Here is a 23,307-nt window from a genome sequence, read left to right as displayed (position 1 = left end):
TTACCAACAAGAACCACACAGAAGAACCACAAAAGTGCCCCACTTGTGACAGAATACTTTTCAGGACTGGATCAGACTCTGAATGTGGCTCTCCAGCATGGATGCGACTTCCTCAAATCCTGCCCTGAAATGAGATCCATCCTTCATGAAATACTCCCCAGTCCACCAAGAGTGTCTTTCCGCCGTCAACCTAACCTTCATAACCCCTTAGTTCATCCCTATGAAATCCCCAAACCACCTTCCCTACCCTCTGGCCCCTACCCTTGTAACCGCCCCCGGTGTAAAAACTGTCCCATGCACCCTCCCACCACCACTTACTCCAGTCCTGTAACCTGGAAGGTGTACACGATCAAAGGCAGAGCCACGTGTGAAAGCACCCACGTGATTTACCAACTGACCTGCCTACACTGTGACGCTTTCTATGTGGGAATGACCAGCAACAAACTGTCCATTCGCATGAATGGACACAGGCAGACAGTGTTTGTTGGTAATGAGGATCACCCTGTGGCTAAACATGCCTTGGTGCATGGCCAGCACATCTTGGCACAGTGTTACACCGTCCGGGTTATCTGGATACTTCCCACTAACACCAACCTGTCAGAACTCTGGAGATGGGAACTTGCCCTTCAGTATATCCTCTCTTCTCGTTATCCGCCAGGCCTCAACCTCTGCTAATTTCAAGTTGCCGCTGCCCATACCTTACCTGTCTTTCAACAACATCTTTGCCTCTGTACTTCCGCCTCGACTGAATATCTCTGCCCAAACTCTTTGCCTTTACAAATGTCTGCTTGTGTCTGTGTATGTGCGGATGGATGTGTGTGTGTGCGAGTGTATACCTGTCCTTTTTTACACTTAAGGTAAGTCTTTCCGCTCCCGGGATTGGAATGACTCCTTACCCTCTCCCTTAAAACCCACATCCTTTCGTCTTTCTCTCTCCTTCCCTCTTTCCTGATGAAGGAACCATTGGTTGCGAAAGCTTGAATTTTGTGTGTATGTTAGTGTTTGCATGTGTGTCTATCGACCTGCCAGTGCTTTCGTTTGGTAAGTCACATCATCTTTGTTTTTAGATATATTTTTCGCACGTGGAATGTTTCCCTCTATTATATTCCTATTATGTCATTTGAAATATATAGCCAAGTAAGTTAGTGCTTTTTGTGTTCACAGTTGAATAATTTTTTATTATATTGACTTACTGATTTACTGACTTCACCACTGACTTAACTTAATGTTATCATCTACATGTGCTATCTTGTGGACAAGATTCTTACTCTTATGAGGAACTTCTGTTTGTGTTACAAAGAGTATCGGCAGAGTAGGTTGTTTTTGTAATTTATGTTGTAGTTCTGTTTCCATCACAAGAGTGATCAAGTGTGCTGTAGCACTGATAACTATTGACAGGATGGAAACATTAGTATTAGTGATGGCAGTAACTTAGACTCTGGATAGTGAGCTGTGGTTATGGTGAAAGATGTAGGTATGCTTGCCATGTGTTCAGAGCTAGTCATAGGAGTCCTAAGTAAACATAATCTGTCAGTTGCTGACATTCACCTTATTTAAATTAGTGAATTTTGTAATGGATATGCCATAACTACCTTAGTAGTGCAGGGACTGTGATAATAGTTGAATAAAGGGTAGACTAATGTTCCCAAAGAGGAATACAGTAGATTACTTTCTGCTACGATAGTCAAATAATTCAGGCAGTGAGTAGAAGATGGGAAACTGATGATTTACCATAACACTTTTGAATGCAATTTCCAGTCACCAGTTGGTGAAAATGCCCCCAAAATCCCACATTTCAAAACAGAATGTGACACAAAGTGCAAAATTAGGATTGGAATACTGTTTTTGACACAGTAGTTTGATAAGGGTGATAACATTTTAAATCTCATAAAGATGGATGATGTGTATGAGTTTGCTATGAGAGGTTATGACATTCCTTGGAGTCCAGGCACATACCACAGAACACCAAAATTAAACGAATTCTAATGAGTTAACAGCTAATATGTGCAGTGCTTCAGTGCAAACAAAGTTTATTGCTGATAGAAACTTTGGAGTGCAGTGCAGCTTTGTATGGAAATAGGTGTTCGCTGCATGCCAAAAATTATGCTATACAGTCTAGAATAAGTATGATGATCAGTTTGATGTGAATTTGTTCTCATACATAAACATGCTTATCCCTTTATGGCGGATGCAACACACAATCCATAATTGATTTCAGCTGGTAAATAATTAGTCGCCGTCTTCACAGCACTGATATGGCCGTATTGGATTTTTGTCTACTTGTGCACCCATTACCTTTTGTACCTTCTGAAATTCCAGAAAGATGACACTGTCAAACAAGTTTATGCCTCATGGTTAACGTGAACGGCAGCATCATTCTTTGATGTTGTTGTTCAAAATATATCACAGCTGCGGAACAGGTACCATACATTCATATAACAAAATATATTATATTGAAATACAGTCAGATGCTCTTACTTCAATTCCGAATAAAGTATTTGTGCTCTTTTAAGTGGTCAGGTAAACACACTTTCTGGGTACACCTTGTACGCATTATATGAAATATACAGGATACCATTGCTAGTCTGTCAATCTGCTTATAAATGTTATCATTAAATGAATAGTACTTGTGACTGAATACTAGCTCGCAGAATTCTGTGAATCTGTGGAGTGGTAACCTTGGCGCATATGAGTCGATAGTATATATTCAGAACCTCATCACACACACACACACACACACACACACACACACACACACAGGACTAGCAAATGTGATACATGAACTCAATACCAAGGATGCATTTGAAAACATTTGCTATAGTGTAAAATATCACTTTGTTAAAATGATGTTTTGCACAGGGTATGTAGGACAGACGAATGACAATAGTCGAGTACTTAAGCACATTTGTGTAATGTAGTTTGGAAAATGAGACATCATGTTGAGTCGGGGTTTTTCTGTATGCACTTGTTGATTGAATTGTAGGGGAGGTGGCATTGCTACTGGACGGGGTGACAGTAGTGGTGGCTCCTGTGTGGCTGCAGTTGCTGTTCTTAATGTTTTCTGTGTGCAGCAGATCCCTGCCTATCTAGCAAGTGTCTTGATGTTTTTTGATTCCCCCTTTGCCTAGCAAGTGTCTCATATATTGTTGATTGGGCTGCAGAAGATATGGAGAGAAGGGATTTTCCTGCCAATTGTGAGTGCCCGCTTCTTCTGAAAATTGCTTAAAAGTCTGCACCGAGTCATATAGTGATAAAGTTCCGAAAGTGACAGCATGTGAGCACATGAAATGAAGCAATGCAAACAGGAACAGCAGTGTGTTGCCATTCACTGAATTGGCTAACAGTGGCTCTTTGCCAAGAGTGACAGAAGTCAATTTTGTATATGGACGGTGTAGTTACAAATTGAGGCTTGAGCATATTCATGTCCCCTCTTTAAATGAGTAGTAATATATAAGCAGTCTCTGATTTCATCCTTTTTATTTTCCAGTTTGCTCGTCAGAGGGCTCGCCGAGGGAGAGGAATTGTCTTGAAGCTAGACAGACCGAATGTAACAGAAAATACCATTCAAAACACCCAGACAGAAACTTCAGTGCATGGTGTCACAGCAAAATTTTCAAAACTTGGTGTTGTACGTCGACATGAAAAACCAAAATCTGCTAAGCCAGCCAACACACGACCAGCTGCTAAAATACTTGCACCCGTAGAAAAAGCAAAGCGCATAGTTGCAGCTGTAGGGTCAACACAGCCACTAAAGAGCAACAAAATTAACTCAGAGGAGGTCAAGGATGATATTCCACCCTTGTGGTTCAAAAGGTACATGCACAAGGTAAGTAGCTTACAAAGCAATATTTTTTTATTATCTTATATTTTCAGTTTGTGGTATTCTAGTTCGATAGTTCACCAAAGAAAGTAATTTAGTATCTATGACAAGTCATAGTATTTAACACTGGGTGTGGGTTATATTATATTTTGTGACAACCTAGTGAGGCTGTGAATCCCTTGTGCATGAGGTCTGTGGTGCAAGTCAGTGGATTTGTTAGTATGGTCCAAGGCATTCTTGATCCCAAGTGCCCACTGAGAAGACCAAAACGAATGTGATGTGTCCACCACAATATCCCTGACCCTGCGTTTCTGTGATTATATTCCATTTTATTCCACATGCCAATAGCATCTCTCAAGGTACTGTGTGCTCAATGACAGCACATGTCTTACTATATTACTGACTGTGAATAATGTCATTTGCATCATTATTTATCGAGGCTTGATTTGGGCTTTCCAAGCCTGTCCCTCGTCCTTGAAAATTTAATTAAAATAGTAAATAACTTGAAATTCTCTGCAGCTTCATGAAAATGCATGTGGTTTTTTAAAATTATATTATCTCTCACATGTCAAGTAAATTAAATAATGTGACAAGTGATGAAAAACATATAGATTAAAAAAATAAGTGATCTTGGGAATCAAACCTTCACCTCATCGTCGATTCTCTTGCAATGCCCAAACACTAACCACTTGACAACAATAGCCCGTAATGGCTTGCACTTCCATACAGATACATCAGTTACTTAATAGATGCTTAAAACTTCTCGTGTAATTTTCTTGGAATTGCTACAATAGTGCACCTTACTATTTGCACATTATATTGTTTTAATGACCTACTAAAGATGTACAAAGTTTGAAGTAAATCTGTGGTCCCAACATAGTGGCCTCCCCCTGTTGGTAAGAACTAGTCTCATAATGCTATTTCTTGTGTTTGTGAATGCACCATATGCTGTTGTTCGCGTCATGTAAGAAGGTGGCCCAATATTCAGCCGTTCTGCGCATCCCCCTCCACTAGCCACTGGTGGTCAATAATATTCATTCTCTTTCTGAGTGGCTAGCAGAGTGTTACAGCTAGAGAGCGAGAATCTACATGCTACGCACTATTGCCACACTTCGTGAAACCGAATTATTCATTCAACTATAAATTTTTTTGCTTCCTTTTTTTTTTCTTGCAGCTGTATAACTGTGAATGTATATCTTGTAAATGTTTAAAGTGTGATTAAAAAAAAGGTCAGGTGATGGAAATAAACGTGACGTGCTCCACAAGCAGGCATGGCAGATTATTTACCACATTTATAACTTTTTCAAATGTGAATTTAAAAGCAGGTCTCGTGCTGTTGACAGTGGATAACACAAGAATGGACTCCAGAACCACATGGTGTCAGCCAAGAGAACCCCAAAGAGAATTGTAAAGGAAAGTGTCAGAGCTGTAGAAACAGTTGGTTTCGTGTCGCCTGGAAAGCATCGAAATCGCAAGGAACCTGTAATGCAAGTCGGTAGTTTTAACAATGATGTTTTAAAGTGCTCCATGTGAATGATGAATGCTCGACATAACAAAAACATGTTACAACTATGCAGGCTTCAATGGTAAGCGCTTTGCCAAGGTAAAGAATTTTAAAAGACGTTGGTTCCAGATATGTTAAGAAGAGAGTTTATAGTTCAAAGAAGTGACCTAGGTGCAGCATCAACTATATCCCACATAAAGATTCACGATACAAGAGAAGGAGGTAGTTCAACAGTATATTACTTTGATGAAACATGGGTCAGTAAGAATCATTCCAAGATGATGTGCTGGAAAATGAGTGATGGTACTGGCAGTTTTAAAGTTTTCATAGGGATAGGTTCTCTTATTCTGCATGCTGACTCTTCTTCTGGTTTTATTTCTGAGAATAAACTTGTATTTACGTGCAAGAAAAACAGCAGCGAATAGCATTCGTAATGAACACTGTCAGTTTCGTGACGTGATTCACAATTCTTGTCATACCTTGCTTCGAAGTTGCTCATTGTCAATTATAATTCACATCTTATAGAGAAAAAAAAATCAAGTACAAACACTAGAAAAGTGGATTTATTTCCCTGGCTTAAATAGAAATATTAGGCATCATATAAATCAGACTTATGCCGATCTTCTGCAGCTCGTTAATTTATACTGTACAATTCACGTGACAGAAAATACAAACTTGACTTCCTTGCAGGTGAACGGGATCACTTAAGTTTTGCATTTACCCACATGTCACTGTCATTGTAGACCCATGGAATTAATTTGGGCAAAGGGTTTTGAGGCTATGTGGGAGAAAAAAACAAAACATTCAAGATAACATGCAATGAATCGCTTGTGCATGAGGCAATAGACAATGAGGCAACAGACAACAGCCCACCTGTAGCATGGGCACAGGCTGTGTGGAATGCTGAAAAGCTTCAGAAAGAATAATTTGGCAGGGAAGTGATGATGGATATAAGCCTTGAACTATCATCGTACTTTTAAACAGACTCAAATAGAAGTGATGATGGTATTATGATGTAGACTTTGGAACAAAGTAATAATATTTCTTAGTTTTAACGACTTGTTTAAAAAATGTGTTTGTCAACATATCAGTTGCATACATAATAATGAGAACTTTCTAGCCTTCTGAAGAGAACATTGTATCCTTTTAATTATGCAATATTCAGCATATTGCCCAAGGAGAAGTTAAGCTTCTCCAATTATGTTGTAAACCTCTGTCATTTTCAACACACAAACTAGATAAGGCCCTAAAATGACAGTAACTGTTACTTGTAAAGATATCTGTGGTTTTCGATATTATTGGTCAGATTCCCTGGAGTTAGTGGCAGATGATGGTTAATTGTTTGCTTGTCCAATGGATTATAAATGTGGTCTCTCACTGTAATAGCGAACGTGTTAGTTTACATGCATAATGCCCATTAACAATGAAAAATATAACAACTTACTAGCCATTTTTACGATAGTCTTTTGCATTAGTCTTTTCTATCACTAATGCTTTTTTATACACAGTGATTACACTTAAAACTATTATCAAACACACACACACACACACACACACACACACACACACACACACACACACCTTGTACATTTTTAAAAATTCTATTGATCAGAAGCAGTTGTCAAGCAAATATAATGATTTTGGTTTGTGCTTGAAGTTAATTGTTTGTGTATTAAATTTTTAATTATAAAATCAGTTCAAATCACAATAAATGGTAATTATTGCAAGCAGCTTCAGTGTTGTTTAGAGAAAAATTGTACTTCACATCTTCACAAAGCTGTGTCAGCTGTTCTCACCTCCCGGTGTCATGCAGAGTAAATCTGTGGAGCATTGGACATGAATTAATATTTCTCTCATGACGATTGATAGAAATTGGTTTTAATATTTGTTATCCCCTCATAGATTTGAACGTATAATATAATCTATCACATGCAAATGAGCCTGACTGTTATCTGCAGCAATGCAGTTCAGCAACATGGACTTTGTTTGCCCGCTCTCTGCTGGTGCGCATGTGCAGTTCTCTTTCCCCCATGCTTCCTTTCCACTCCGCCTCTATGTGCGGAAGCGCCATCCTAGGTGACGCAGGCTTTGGTAACAGGTAGTTCCATTTGTACTGCAAAAAATTCTGTCTAGTAAATAAACTGTTTTGTATTATGGTATTTAAGTTCTTGTCTTTGAATTTAATCAAGATGTCACATGGAGTAACTCAAAGTGACGTTTTCACAGGTCATTTCTCCAGTCTCTTCAATTATTCCAGTTCAATTTTATTTTTGTGATTTTTGCAGTGGGTACAACATATGACTTGTGCAGACTAAACACCTAAGGCACACTACTGTAGCTGTTTGTAATACATCAGAAGGGAAGTTATTATTAACAGTGAAAAATTTATTGTTCTGTGGCTCCTCTTGGTCTAACCATCTATAAACTAATTGTTTGAAATTCTCTTCCATACACTGTAGAACTTCTGGAAGCCTATGTTTGGGTTGTATTGCATTTGTGACGTAGGTGACCTGTTGCATGCAAGTAATAACCACACAGTCTTCATTAATGAAACTAAAATACATGATAAAAATCATGCATATTACACTAGACACGATATTAACTTTTGGTCCGTGGGTACTTTGCCTTCTATAGTGTCTAGCTACTTAAAACTACATCATGAGTTTAATATCCAAATTAGGCTCTTATGCATCCAACTTCATTGCACAAACTTCCACTTTAAATGCATAATTGCCTCTAGTCTCAGTACCAAGCCACAACATATATATATAAAAAAAGGAAATCTTTAATTTTAACATCACTCTTTATAACAATTTGCCTAACCGAAGGGCAATCATGTGTGGCTGACAGTAGGGCAATTGTGTACAGAAGTGACCATAGTCATGGGATAGCGATGTGCAAGTATACAAGTGGCAGTAGTATCATATACAAAAGGGCAGTGCGTTGGCGGAGCTGCGATTTGTCAGATGTTTCATGTGAAAAGATTCCCGACATGACTGTGGCTGTATGGTGTAAATTAACAGACTTTTAACTTGGAATGGTAGTTGGAGCTAGCTGCATTTAACATTACGCTTCGGAAATCATTAGGGAATTCAGTATTCTGAGAAGCGTGTGCCAAGAAAATTTCAGGCATCAGCTTTTACCGTTCACTTATGCCTGAGAACAGTGGCATTTGCATAGAGTTGTCACTGCTAAAAGAGAAGCAGCACTTCCTGAAATAACTGCAGGAATTAATGTGGGATGTACAACGAATCTATCTGCTAGAACAGTGCAGCAAAATTTGGCATTAATGGGATACGGCAGCAAACAATCGATGTGAGAGCCACTGCTAACATCACGACATTGCCTGCAGCAACTTTTGTGGACTTGTGACCATATTGGTTGACCTCTGGATCACTGGAAATCTGTGGCTTGGTCAAATAAGTGCCAATTTCAGTTTGTAAGAACGGATGGTACGATTCCAGCATGGTGAAGATCCCAAGAAACAGTGGACCTAGGTTGTCAGTGACGGTGGCCCCATAATGGTGTGGGCTATGTTAACGTGGAATGGACTGGGTCCTCTAGTCCAACTGAACCGATTATTGACTGAAAGTAGTTATGTTTATCTACTTGGAAATCATTTGCAGCCATTCGTGGACTTCATGTTCCCAAACGGTTATGGATTTTTTATGGATGTGAATGCACCATGGCACCTGGCCACAATTGTTCGCAACTGGCTTGAAGAACATTCTGAACAATTTGATCGAATGACCCAGATCGCCGGATATGAATCCCATCGATCATTTATGAGACATAAACGAAAGGTCAGTTTGTGCTCAAAATCCTGCACCAGCAACACTTTCGCAGTTATGGCTGGCTATAGAGGCAAAGTGTCTCAATTTCTGCAGGAGACTTCCAATGCATTGTTGAGTCCATACCACATCGAGTTGCTGCACTACACCACAATATTGGTAGGAATCCCATGACTTTTGTGACATCAGTGTAAATATCAGCTGCTTGATATGGCTCTTGAGTCTTCCGCCAGACCATGTTTTATGCCTACCCCAATATTCCATTGAGGAAACTGCTCATAATCGCCAGGTGGTGGCTGTTTGGTACTACTGGCAATTAGAACTTCCTGTGTTGCTATTGTGGCAGTCTGTATGGAGTCCGTATCTGAGCATGTGCATTTGGAGTCCCCCAGCTAAGCTGTGGGCTTCTGTGCTGGAGTGTAACAGGTTGGATTTTTTTGCCGTGGTGTGCTCCACTCCATGCACAATCTGTCCTCTGATTGATATGTTTGTTAGCTTGTGCCTTTCCAATATCTTGCAGTCACCGTTCTTGAAGTTACTTGCTTTAGTGGCCCTGCTTATGCAGTGCCTCTAGAAATGAGTGACATCTTCACCTTCTCCAGTGACAAATGCTGGAAGAGAGTTCCAGTCTATTCAAGCTACTGAAATGATGTGATCAGTCTTGCGACAGCTCTTCTGTATTATAATTGCAACATTTCCACTGAGCAACTTCATTTACAATTGTGACTGAACAGATTGTTCTTAGCTTATAGCTCATATAGATCACAGTGAGTATTCCAGTACTGATATAATGTTGCACAATGGCAGTTTTCATAAATTCTTAAGTTGTTCTGGTGTTGACATCATTGCCTGAGTCTATTCCACTGTGACTTCCAAGGCCCCCCCAAGCCACGATGCCAAAGCATAATCAACATTCCACAGTTGTCAGAAATGCTCACTTGCTGCCATGCCTTGTCAGTGTTCTGAGCTGTTGCCTCTTACATCCCATCTGTACTTAGGGCAAACCGAAGTGCGCACAGGTTGATGTTCCACACTTAACAACTACCTGAACAATGTTTGTGGTTTGCCACAAACATCTTTCGCCAGCCTGAGTGGTGGGAAGCAACAATTTGTTATTCCGTAGAATTGACATGTTACATCACAGCACATGCACCAGTTTCAAAATGATGCTGTAAGTGGGTGTTAAATTAGAATTGTTGCTAGACAGAACTTCCTCAGTGTTGCTACATAACTGTCGTGGGATGTTCTTGTTTCCCTCTGCATCTGATGGTGGCAAGTGCAGTGTTCCAGGATGTACTTAATTGGGAACCTGAGTCATATTGTGGAGGGTGGTGACAACTTGTAGCCTCCAAATATAACGTCATGAGCATACTTGCAGTACTCACTATGACCCAGCTTTCTGTTGGCTTTTGTTTGTGCCAAAATGTCTTGGAAGGGTAATGTGCCTTCTTCTGCATCTCCATCATAAACTGAGTATTTGATGATAGAGAAATGAGGCAACACCCCAAACATGTCATCCACATACTGCCAAAAGTAAGATTGTTTTAAAGTGGCTGACTGTTGCGCATTCTCTTCAAAATCTTCAGTAAAATATTTGTGCCACATTTAGAGACAGGAGTTTTATATGGTGACTATCTGATTGTTCAAAGTACTTGTTGTTGATTAAACTTTCAAATGAGAACAGTATACAGATTTTTACTGTGTGAGCAGTGGTAGTTTAGCAGAAACAAAAGCCACCACATGAGGCTGTTGAGCATTTGCTTCAGGGGAATATTGTGGGAAACTTAAAACATGACTGGACCGAGAGCCAAAAAGGCATACACGATCTCTAGTGCTCTTGCAGCAGTGATTCTGATAGGTACTCAATGCAGCAGAATAGATAATGCAAATATAATTTGATGTTTTAGGTGTCGGTGAATACGAGGTCCACTCGAAAAATTCTTGAACATCCGTAATATCGTGCCAATGGTTTGTTGGAACAAAATGTGTTTGGCATCCCTGCACATGACTGTGCTAAACATGGAACTGCCAGAAGTTTCATTGTTGTATGTCTGGCAGTTGTTGTTCAGTGCTGTATTGAGTAGAAATTTGTGTCACACAGTTTGTGACTTTCGAGATGGCAGAGTTAGAGGAGCAATGAGCCTCTATTAAATTTTGTGTGAAACTCACAAAAACCTTTACAGAGACACACCAAATGATGCAGGAAGCCTATGGTGACGAGTGCTTAAACTTTGCTCGGTGTTATAAGTGGTTCACATGGCTTAAAACTAACCAGATGGAAGTTAAAAATGACCCTTGTTCAGGACACACTTTGACGTCTACCGACAATGCTCATGTCAGGAACATCAATGAAATTGTGCATGTTAGTCTTTGCATGGCAATTGATGACTGACTGTCCAAGAGACTACAAAATAATGTAATATCTCGGTTGGATCATGTCATGAAATCATGACCCAGCATCTTGGAATGCACTGTGGTGCCACCAAGTTCGTCCCATAGCTCAAGAGTCAAAACCGGAAAGACCTTGGTTACCTCGTAGCTTTTGGGTGACGCAAATGAGAACGAGACATTCCTTAGGAGAATTGTAGCTGCTGTTGAAACGTGGATACAGTTACGATGTTGAGATCAAGGTACAATCTTCACAGTGGGTCAGAATTGTTTTTCCAGCACCGAAAAAGCCCATCAGGCCAGGTCAAATGTCAAAGCCGTGATGATGATAGTTTTCTTTGACTTTGAAGGATTAGTTCATTGTGAATTCGTGCCATAAGGACAACCAGTTAATCGATGGTAGTATCAGGACGTGTCTTGTGCCTGTCTGCAACTTTTGACATTTCTTCTTTACGGTAAGTAACAATCTGTCTTTTCCTGTTTATATTCCTACCGGGAATTTCCTTTGTTTGAGAACTGTAAGTTGATGGAAATGAGTAGGAAAAACAGTCCTATAATGTTCAAACACAACATCAGAAGTGTGCAGCTTGACAAAATCATGTCGATTAAATATCAAGGCGTAATGTTGCAAAGTGATATGAAATGGAACGAGCACATAAGGATGGTAGTAGGGGAGGCTAATTGTTGACTGTGGTTTATTGGGAGAAGTTCAGTAAAGAGTAGTTAATCTACAAAGGAAACCATGTATAGAACACTGTTCGAGCGTTGGGGTCCCTACAGGTGAGATTAATGGAAGACATCAAAGCAATTCAGATGTGTGCCGCTAAAGTTGTTAGTGGTACATCCAGTCAGTATGTGAGTATTACAGTGGTGCTTTATAAACTGAAATAGGAAGCCATGGAAGAAGACTATGTCCTTTGCATGAAGCACTATTGAGAAAATTAAGAGAACAGCTATTTGCTGCTGACTACAGAACAGTTGTACTACTGCCAACATAAACATGTAATGTAAGGATCATGAAGGCAAAGTAAGAGAAGTCAGGGCTTGTACTGAAGCATACAATTGTTTTTCTCTCACTCCTTTTGCAAGTGAAATAGGAAATGAAGTAATTAATAGTGGTATGTGGTACCTTTTGCTACATACCATACAGAGACTTGTGGAATATGTGCGAAGTGCTGTCTTCTTTTATCTTGCCTATCATTGCAAGTCTCCTTCCTCTCAACAGGGTTTTCAACTTTGAAAATTAAAAAAAAGTTCACCCGGGCCAGGCCTGGAGAGTACAGAGGATGAGGCAGCACAAGGATTTTATTTTTTGTGCTCTAGTAACGAGCTAACAGGGATGAATGTGCAGGTGCGTTATCGTGATGAAACAGCCATGAATGGTGTCGTCACATTTCGGGGCATTTCCTTCTCACATTCTCCCTCGGGCATCGCAACATGTGCTGATAGTACCATCAGTTAACAATTTGTCCCTGTGGCACGAATTTGTATTGAACTAATCCTTCAAAATGTCTTTTAATTGTTCCTGTTTGCAACTTGATGTATCTTTTATATGGTAAGTAGCGATCAGTCTTTTCCTACATTGTTGAACTTAAAATTTTTCTACATGTGGAGCAAGCTTCCATTCACCACACCACAGAAATTCTGTCTGAAGTCATTCTGTATATACTATAGTGTCAGCAGTCTCAGTTTGCTGCTCAGCTTATCCAACACATAATTTTAAATATGTGGAGGACAAAAATGGTCATGTCACACCTCTTTTGGGCCCTCCTGATGATACCCTTGTCTGTGATGCACACTCGCCATTGAGGACATCATTTTGGCTTCTATTATTTAAGAAGTCTTCTAGCCGCTTGCATATCTGGGAAGCAATTCTGTGTGCTCGGTCCTTCATTAGCACTTTCTGAAAATCTAGGGACATGGAATGTGCCTGTTGCTATTCATCTGTGGTTTGCAGGCCAAGCTAAGTTTTGCATGAGCAATGCTTTCTAAGTCAGTGCTCATTTGTGCTTTTCTGTCTCAAGGATATTTATTATGTTCTAACATCTTTTCAGTCTCATGGTTTGCACTGCGTGAGAGATTTGTGATAAATGCAGGCTAAGTAAAGAGCCAATGCCATAGAGTATATCAGGTGCGCAGCTAGCTGCACTGCACTGTTGATGCTTCATAGGTGGGCTAAGTGACATAGTGATGAGCCATTGTGCAGTTGTTGCATAGCATAAAATAGAGTTGGGATACCATCCAAACCTGGTGATTTACTTGGTTGGAACTCTTTCTGTTGCTGTTCTATGTCTGTGATGCCCATTACTATGTCCTCCATATGGTGGTTGTTTGATCCTCCTGTGTGAATGATTTATTGAATGCGAAATTTAAATCTTCATCTTTCCTTTTGCTGTGTTCTATTGCCACCCCAGAGTGCTCAATAAATGGACGGAAACCTTTGACCCACTTAGTGATTTTATGTAGGACCAGAACTTTCTTGTGTTCTCAGCACTTTTGCTGAGGCATGATGGTGGAAGTTGGTTGGGTGATGTGGAGGAGGAACAGTTGTACTACTGCCAACATACATGTGACGGAAGGACCAAGAAGGCAAAGTAAGAGAAGTTAGGGTGCTTGTACAGAAGCATACAATTGTTTTTCACTCCCTCCTTTTGCAAGTTGAATAGGAAATGAAGTAATTAAAGTGGTATATGGTACCCAAACAGCGAGATCATCGGACCCATTGGATCAGGGGAGGATGGGGAAGGGAGTTAGCTGTGCTCTTTCAAAGGACTCGTTCTGGCATTTGCCTGAAGAGATTTAGGGAAATCACGGAAACCTAAATCAGGGTGCTGGGTATGGATTTGAACAGTCGTCCTCCTGAAAGTGAGTCCAGTGTGCTAGCAACTACACCACTTCGCTTTGTAACAGTGGAAGTTATTGTATGCTTTGTGCATTGATTTTTTTACAGGTGCTTGAATTTATGGTAACTTTTGCCTGTCATTTACACGCCCTTTTCTGAATCGAAAGTGCAATGGTCTTTGTTTCCTCGGAATTTTCTGAATTTTGTTAGTGAACCACAGTGGGTCTTTTCTGTTCTAAATCCTCTTGGCAAATTCTTCTGCAGAGCGTGATTTACAATTGATTGAAACTTTGCCCATAATTCCTCTATATCCATAATATTGGAACTTTTCGTGTTCATTCGCTGTCTAAGTAAGATGCTAACACCTGCTTCTGTTTTCTTTCCAGTATAAATACTCTCCTAGTCTTCTCGATGGATTTGTTAACTTTAGTGGCCATCACTGCTGTGATATCATAAACACTAACTCTGTCTTTGTGCTGACACTGTCAGTAAAGTCAGGTCTGTCTGCATGCCCCATTCCCAATTACTTTTGAAACAGATCCATAGCAAACATGTACATGAATGAATCCCTCTCACATATAAAATTATAGAATCCTCAAATGTCTTAAAAGAAACATTATAGAATACGATGTGATTCTTGAGTTTCTCCTGGCGTATTTGATAATCAAAATATCCACGGGTGTACTGCCGGTCTATAGTGTCCAACGGGCACAATATTTCGGCGATCAAACATGTCGCCATCATCAGGTGAACTGACGGACTGAGCTCCTGTGAACGCGCCGGCACGGAGATCCGTACGCTATGGCTGCTCAGCCATAGCGTACGGATCTCCGTGCCGTCGCGTTCAAAGGAGCTCAGTCCGTCAGTTCACCTGATGATGGCGACATGTTTGATCGCCGAAATATTGTGCCCGTTGGACACTATAGACCGGCAGTACACCCGTGGATATTTTGATTATTATAGAATAGTCAATCCCGTACTATAAAATTTTAATTGGGCTGTACCTAATACTTCATATCCACATTGATGACTACACAAGCACCAGAAAATGTGTGTTCTGTATATACTACATCATGTGACAGTAGGTTGAAGTAACATCCTACATCTCCCCTAAACATGCCCTACGATGTTTATACACCATATTTCCACCTTGCCCTGTCTTGCTTAGAAACTTTTCACACACTATCACTCCAATTCCTATATTTAATTTGCTTTGTTGGAGCCACATTCGTACTATTACTCATTCCTGCAAAGCACTAGCTATCAATTCTGGGGGAAAAAAAAAAAAAAAGAAGAAGACCGCTTATCCTTGATGTACAGCATGTCTCCACTATACAACTGTAGTGTGATTCCTTTCCACTATAACTGCTGTTGTTTGCTCACCAGTTATAGATTGTTGTTAGAGTTTCCATGTTCTCGCTTACATTACTTTTTAAAAAAACTCCATTTTAGTTTTTTAACTAGTTGTGAAGTTCCCACCAGATTGTATCTCTAGTTGTTACTAGATAGTTATAACCCAACTTCCACTACCCATGATTTAGAAAAAGAAAATAGTTTAACTGAATTTCAAGTCATTGCATCCCTGCTGTCAAAATACTTATGACTGTGTGCCCACGTGCATTCCACGTTGTTGATGAGACATTATATTTGATAACTTTAATAACTCTTTTCCTTTAAAAAATGTGCAGACACCTAAGTAGTACTAATAAGCAACTGATTTAGATAGTTAGTATTAGAATACCATGTAGGAAGAAACGGGAGCGTATCATAATATGATCAGTTAAAGCCTGAAAGCAGAATTTTACTACAGACAATAACGCAAAGTGCTGAGGGATGTCATCAGACGGGTTAAAACAGTGGATCATGCGAAGAGGATAGAACACACTCAGCAAAAATTTAAATTATGTGTTCAAATGTGAAAGTGGTATAGGGCAAAGTATGTGTCTTCAACATATTACACCTCTCTTGTATGGGAATGAAACTATTAATGATCCATCCAAGTTCTGCAAAATATTTAATAATCACTACTTGTCAGTGGCTGGTAAGTTGAATAAAAATTTTATTGGCACAGGTGGATATGTAGAACTCTTGAATGCTGGTATTCTGAGACAACTACATCACATGCAGCTACAGGAACAAGCAAAGATGAAATTGAATCAATTATTACACCATTGAAGAGTAAAGAATCTTGTGACTGTGTGCAATTTTAAGTAGCGTTGCAATGAATCTTCCAGATTGTGACAAAGCAGGTTTGGCCCCCACCGTCTTACTTTGTCTTTTATACTGGTAACTGCAGTAGCTATGATCTGTACAAGTTCTTCTTATTTTCATGCTGTTTTCCTTCTCAATATTGGATGATTTCAGTCAGCCCAAACCGTGACCAAACCACTATAAATTTCTGGAATATGTTAACATACTATTGATAGACTAAATTGTCTGAACTCAACAACACTGGTAACAAAGATGTAATTGGCATAATGAAGAATTTCATAATTTTCAATATCCAAATTTTAATAAATCAATATGGGTGCCATACCTAAAAGCCAAACAATGGAAACTCCAAGTAATAACATCAACAATGTAGGAAAAGACTAAAGAAGACACATCAGGTTGCAGACAGGCACAGTTAAAATACTCTCACGTATAGCTTTTAGTCACAGCCTTCATCAGCAACACACACACACACACACACACACACACACACACATGTATATAATAGAGGGAAAAATATATCTAAAAACAAAGATGATGTGACTTACCAAACGAAAGCACTGGCAGGTCGATAGACACACGAACATACACACAAAATTCAAGCTTTCACAACCAACGGTTGCTTCATCAGGAAAGAGGGAAGGAGAGGGAAAGACGAAAGGATGTGGTTTTAAGGGAGAGGGTAAGGAGTCATTCGAATCCCGGGAGCGGAAAGACTTACCTTAGGGGAAAAAAAGGACAGGTATACACTCGCACACACACACACACATATCCATCCGCACATACACAGACACAACTAGACAATTGTAAAGGTAAAGAGTTTGGGCAGAGAGGGGGCCATCCTGGTACCCATGGCTGTTCCCTTTAATTGTTGGTATGTCTGGCCTTCAAAAGTGAAGAAGTTGTGGGTCAGGATGAAGCTGGCTAAGGTGACGAGGAAAGACGTTTTAGGTAGGGTGGCAGGTGATCGGCGTGAAAGGAAGTGCTCCATTGCAGCGAGGCCCTGGACGTGTGGGATATTTGTGTATAGGGAAGTGGCATCAATGGTTACAAGGATGGTTTCCGGGGGTAACAGACTGGGTAATGATTCCAGGCGTTCGAGAAAATGGTTGGTGTCTTTGATGAAGGATGGGAGACTGCATGTAATGGGTTGAAGGTGTTGATCTACGTACGCAGAGTACACTCTGCTGGGGCTTGGTAACCAGCTGCAATGGGGCAGCCGGGATGTTTGGGTTTGTGAATTTTAGGAAGTAGGTAGAAGGTAGGAGTGCGAGGTGTCGGTGGGGTCAGGAGTTTGATGGAGTCAGGTGAAAGGTTTTGTAGGGGACCTAAGGTTCTGAGGATTCCTTGAAGCTCCGCCTGGACATCAGGAATGGGATTACCTTGGCAAACTTTGTATGTAGAGTTGTCTGAAAGCTGAGGCAGTCCCTCAGCTACATACTCCCGACGATCAAGTACCACGGTCGTGGAACCCTTGTCAGCCGGAAGAATGATCTGCCTACGTAGATCAACACCTTCAACCCATTACATGCAGTCTCCCATCCTTCATCAAAGACACCAACCATTTTCTCGAACGCCTGGAATCCTTACCCAGTCTGTTACCCCCGGAAACCATCCTTGTAACCATTGATGCCACTTCCCTATACACAAATATCCTGCACGTCCAGGGCCTCGCTGCAATGGAGCACTTCCTTTCACGCCGATCACCTGTCACCCTACCTAAAACGTCTTTCCTCGTCACTTTAACCAGCTTCATCCTGACCCACAACTTCTTCACTTTTGAAGGCCAGACATACCAACAATTAAAGGGAACAGCCATGGGTATCAGGATGGCCCCCTCGTATGCCAACCTATATATGGGTCGCTTAGAGGAAGCCTTCTTGGTTACCCAAGCCTGCCAACCCAAAGTTTGGTACATATTTATTTATGACATTTTCAATATCTTGACTCACAGTGAAGAACAACTCCTGAATTTCCTCTCCAACCTCAACTCCTTTGGTTCCATCAGATTCACCTGGTCCTACTCCAAATCCCATGCCACTTTCCTTGACGTTGACCTCCATTTGTCCTCCAATGGCCAGCTTCACACATCTGTCCACATCAAACCCACCAACAAGCAACAGTACCTCCATTATGACAGCTGCCACCCATTCCATATCAAACGGTCCCTTCCCTACAGCCTAGGCCTTCATGGCAAACGAATCTGCTCCAGTCCTGAATCCCTGAACCATTACACCAACAACCTGAAAACAGCTATCGCATCCCGCAGCTATCCTCCCAACCTGGTACAGAAACAAATTACCAGAGCCACTTCCTCATCCCCTCAAACCCAGAACCTCTCACAGAAGAACCCTAAAAGTGCCCCACTTGTGACAGGATACTTCCCGGGACTGGATCAGACTTTGAATGTGGCTCTCCAGCAGGGATACTACTTCCTAAAAACCTGCCCCGAAATGAGATCCATCCATCATGAAATCCTCCCCACTCTACCAAGAGTGTCTTTCCACCGTCCACCTAACCTTCGTAACCTCTTGGTTCATCCCTACGAAATCGCCAAACCACCTTCCCTACCCTCTGGCTCCTACCCTTGTAACCGCCCCCGATGTAAAACCTGTTCCACCTGTCCCACCACCACCTACTCCATTCCTGTAACCCGGAAGGTGTAGACGATCAAAGGCAGAGCCACATGTGAAAGCACCCACGTGATTTACCAACTGACCTGCCTACACTGTGACGCTTTCTATGTGGGAATGACCAGCAACAAACTGTCCATTCACATGAATGGACACAGGCAGACAGTGTTTGTTGGTAATGAGGATCACTCTGTGGCTAAACATGCCTTGGTGCACGGCCAGCACATCTTGGCACAGTGTTACACCGTCCGGGGTGTCTGGATACTTCCCACCAACACCAACCTATCCGAACTCCGGAGATGGGAACTTGCCCTTCAGTATATCCTCTCTTCTTGATATCCGCCAGGCCTCAACCTCCGCTAATTTCAAGTTGCCGCCACTCATACCTCACCTGTCTTTCAACAACATCTTTGCCTCTGTACTTCCACCTCGACTGACATCTCTGCCCAAACTCTTTGCCTTTACAAATGTCTGCTTGTGTCTGTGTATGTGCAGATGGATATGTGTGTGTGTGCGAGTGTACACCTGTCCTTTTTTCCCCCTAAGGTAAGTCTTTCCGCTCCCGGGATTGGAATGACTCCTTACCCTCTCCCTTAAAACCCACATCCTATAAAGAAACTTCCACATGGGAAAAATATATTAAAAACAAAGATTCCAAGACTTACCAAGCGGGAAAGCGCCGGTAGATAGGCACAATAAATAAAACACACACACAGAATTTCAATGTGTTTTATTTATTGTGCCTATCTACCGGCGCTTTCCCACTTGGTAAGTCTTGGAATCTTTGTTTTTAATATATATACACACACACACACACACACACACACACACACACACACACACACACACACACACACACATCATGTTTATATTTGTATTATTCTTATGCCTAATAGTGATACAGTCAGAAATGAAGCACGGCAATTGACTAGATTTTTAAATCTAAGATGACTCTAATTTCTGTGCAGAATGTAATGTTAGTACATTAAATGTACTAAAGAGGTGGTTGCGTCTATTATTTGGTTCTTGTTGATCATTATCAAAGAAAGCAGCAGTGTAGTTAACAACGCAACAAACAATGCATGATACAGTACAATAGGGGCCTAATACATTTTCAGCTTAGAGTGATGTAAACACCTATAACAAAGAGAACGGCACTTATCAGATCAAAGAAAAATAAGCAATCAATTCAAACCAGACGAAGCACGTGAAAAAGGAAGGGTACCCATATAAATACGGACGGAGCGCCTGATGCATAGCAATGGCTACCTGGTAAATCTTAACTGCTAAGCTTACGACTTGAACCAAACTGCTGTAGCTGTATCATCATTCACTAGACCTAAATTGTGTCTCATATTACAGTGGACCAACTTTGTTTCGATTTGGAAGTGCGGACTAAAACTTTTCTCACCCCTTGAATTTCGAGTCTCAAATTTCAGGTGCGGCTTAGATTCGGGAATTTTTGTAATTTTTTTTATTTTTATGTATTTTATTTTATTTTTTATTTTTATTTCGAGTCTCATATTTCAGGTGCAGCTTAGATTCGAGTAAATATGGTAGTGTACGGGTGGGGAGAGAGTCAAACACAGTCTGTTGGAGTGTGCAGAGACTAGACTGCCGACAGGCACAGCGTCAGGAGATTGTGGGGCAGGGAGGTGGTGAAAAAAAAAGGAGAGAAGCAGGGAAAGATGGGCAGAAGTGTTAGCAGAGGGCTGCAAATATAATGATAATGGGGAGGAGATGATAGGACAGAGTGGAGGGCATGGAGCCATATGTTACCATAGGTTGAGGTCAGGATAATTATGGGAGTGGAGAAAGTGTTGTAAGAATAACTCCCATTTACACAGTTCAGAAATGATGATGGTGGAGGGAGGGATCCAGATGGATTGGATTGAAATCAAGTGTGTTATGTTCAGCTACATGCTGTGCATCTTGGTGGTCTGCTTTGCTCTTGGCCACTGTTTGGTGGTGTCCTGTTCATCTTGGTGTACGTCACATTGGTAGTCATACCAGTACAGAAAGCTGCAATGATTGTAGTGGAGCTGATAAATGAGATGGCTGTTTTCACAGGTGGCCCGTCCCCTGATGGGGTAGGATAAACTTGTGACAGGTGTGGAATAGGAAGTGCTGGGTGGGTGGATGGGCAAGTTTTGCACCTCAGTCTTCCACAGTGATTTGATCCTTGTGGCAAGGGGCTGGGATTGGCGTAGGGATGGAGTAGAGTGTTGTGGAGGCTGGGTGGGTGTCAGAACTTCATTTTAGAATGGGTGGGAAGTGTCTCGGGTAGGTTGTCCCTCATTTCATGGTGCAATGATAGGTAATCAAAGCCCTGGCGAAGGATGTGGTTCAGTTGTTCCAACCCAGGATGGTACTGGGTGATGAAGGGCACACTCCTTTGTGGCTGATTCTTGGGGGAGGTGGGAGAATTGTGGGTGTTAGGGGAAATGGCACGGGAGATCTTTTTGTGGGCTAGGTCTGGGGGATAGTGTCTGCCTGTGATGGCCTTGATGAAACCCTCAGCATACTGAACATTGGAGTTTTTGTCACTGCAGATACGTCGTCCCCGGGTAGCCAGGCTATATGGCAGAGATTTTTTCATGTGAATGGGATGACAGCTGTCAAAATGCAGGTACGTTGGTGGTTGGTGGGTTTAACATGGACTGAAGTGCGGATTGAGCCATCAGAGAGAAGGAGGTCGATACTAGGAAGGTGGCATGCTTCATCGAGGTGGACCACATGAAGCGGATTGGAGAGAATGTGTTGAGATTGTGAAGAAGTAAAGACCCCCCTACCCACACCTTTGTCCACATTAAACTCACCAACCTCCAAAAATACCTGCAGTTTGACAGCTATTATCCCTTTCACACCAAAGAAATCTCTGCCACATAGCCTGGCTACCCAGGGATGACGTATCTGCAGTGACAAAAAACTCCCTTGTTCAGAATGCTGACGGACTCACCAGGGCCTTGACAGACAGGCATTATTCCCCAGAACTAGTCTGCAAGCATATTTCCCATGCCATTTCTCCTCACACCCCTCATCCCACCATCACCCTCAAGAACCAGACACAAAAGAGTGTTCCCTTCGTCACCCAGTACCATCTCAGACTGGAACAACTGAACCACATCCTTCGCAAGGCTTTGATTACTTATCATCGTGCCCTGAAATCAGGGACATCCTCCTCGAGATGCTTCAACCCCTCCTAAAGTGGTATTCCGTCACCCACGCAACCTCCACAACATCCTAGTCCATTCCTATGCCTCTCTCAATCCCAACCCCTGTCACAAGTTTAACCTACCCCATCAGGGTTCGGGCCACTGAAAACAGCCATGTCATTCATCAGGTCAGCTGTAGTCATTGCACAGCATTTTATATTGGTAAGACTACCACCAACCAACTGTCGTTCAGGATGAAGGTCACCGACAAACTGTTGCCAAGAGCAAAGCAGACCACCCTGTGACACAACACACAGGTGAACATAACACACTTGATTTCAATGGCTGCTTCACTACCTGAGTCTTGTGGATTCTTCCCTTCACCACCAGCTTTTCTAAACTGCACAGATGGGAGTTATCGTTACAACACTTTCTCCGCTCCCATAATTATCCTGGCCTCAACCCGTGCTAACATATTGTCCCCACACCCTTCACCAAACAGTTTCCACTCTTTCTGTCCATCATCTTCTCCCCATTCTCATCTCCCACCCTGGTTATTTGCAGCCCTGTGCCAATGCATCCTTATGTCTCTCCCCACGTGTCTCGTTTTTTCCCATACCTCCTTGCTCCACAACCTTCTGACGCTGCGCCTGTTGGCAGTCTAGTCCCTGCACAGTCCACCAGACAGCGTTCATATCTCTCCCCACGCATACACTACTATCCCTTCCCCTTCACCATCCCCTCCAAATTGCTGCTTGCATCCCAAGTGATGTTGCAGTCCAGCCCAAGATGCTAGAGTTGGCTTTCGTGTGTGCATGAGGTGTGCTTGCTTGTATGTGTGTGTGAATGGTGTGTCTCACTGATGAAGGCTGTAGCCGAAAGCTATATGTGAGTGTCTTTTAATCGTGCCTGTCTGCAACTTGATGTGTCTTCTTTACAGTAAGTAGCAATCTGTATTTCCCT

The 23,307-nt window shown here is 41.6% G+C and overlaps 1 protein-coding gene across 3 annotated transcripts in view; it reads left to right on the top strand.

Annotated features, from left to right (window-relative positions):
• The window catches only part of LOC126267085 (uncharacterized), a 137,196-nt gene that overhangs the window by 13,595 nt on the left and 100,294 nt on the right, over positions 1-23,307 (top strand). For all 3 annotated transcript variants that reach the window (XM_049971948.1, XM_049971951.1, XM_049971949.1), the window contains exon 5: positions 3,488-3,826. In XM_049971948.1, coding sequence (XP_049827905.1) covers positions 3,488-3,826 — 339 coding nt within the window. The remainder of the gene's footprint in view (positions 1-3,487; positions 3,827-23,307) is intronic.

The sequence above is a fragment of the Schistocerca gregaria genome, chromosome 4 (genome assembly GCF_023897955.1).
Source record: "Schistocerca gregaria isolate iqSchGreg1 chromosome 4, iqSchGreg1.2, whole genome shotgun sequence".
NCBI classification, from domain to species: Eukaryota; Metazoa; Arthropoda; class Insecta; order Orthoptera; family Acrididae; genus Schistocerca; species Schistocerca gregaria.
This window is presented reverse-complemented; position numbering and strand designations above follow the sequence as displayed.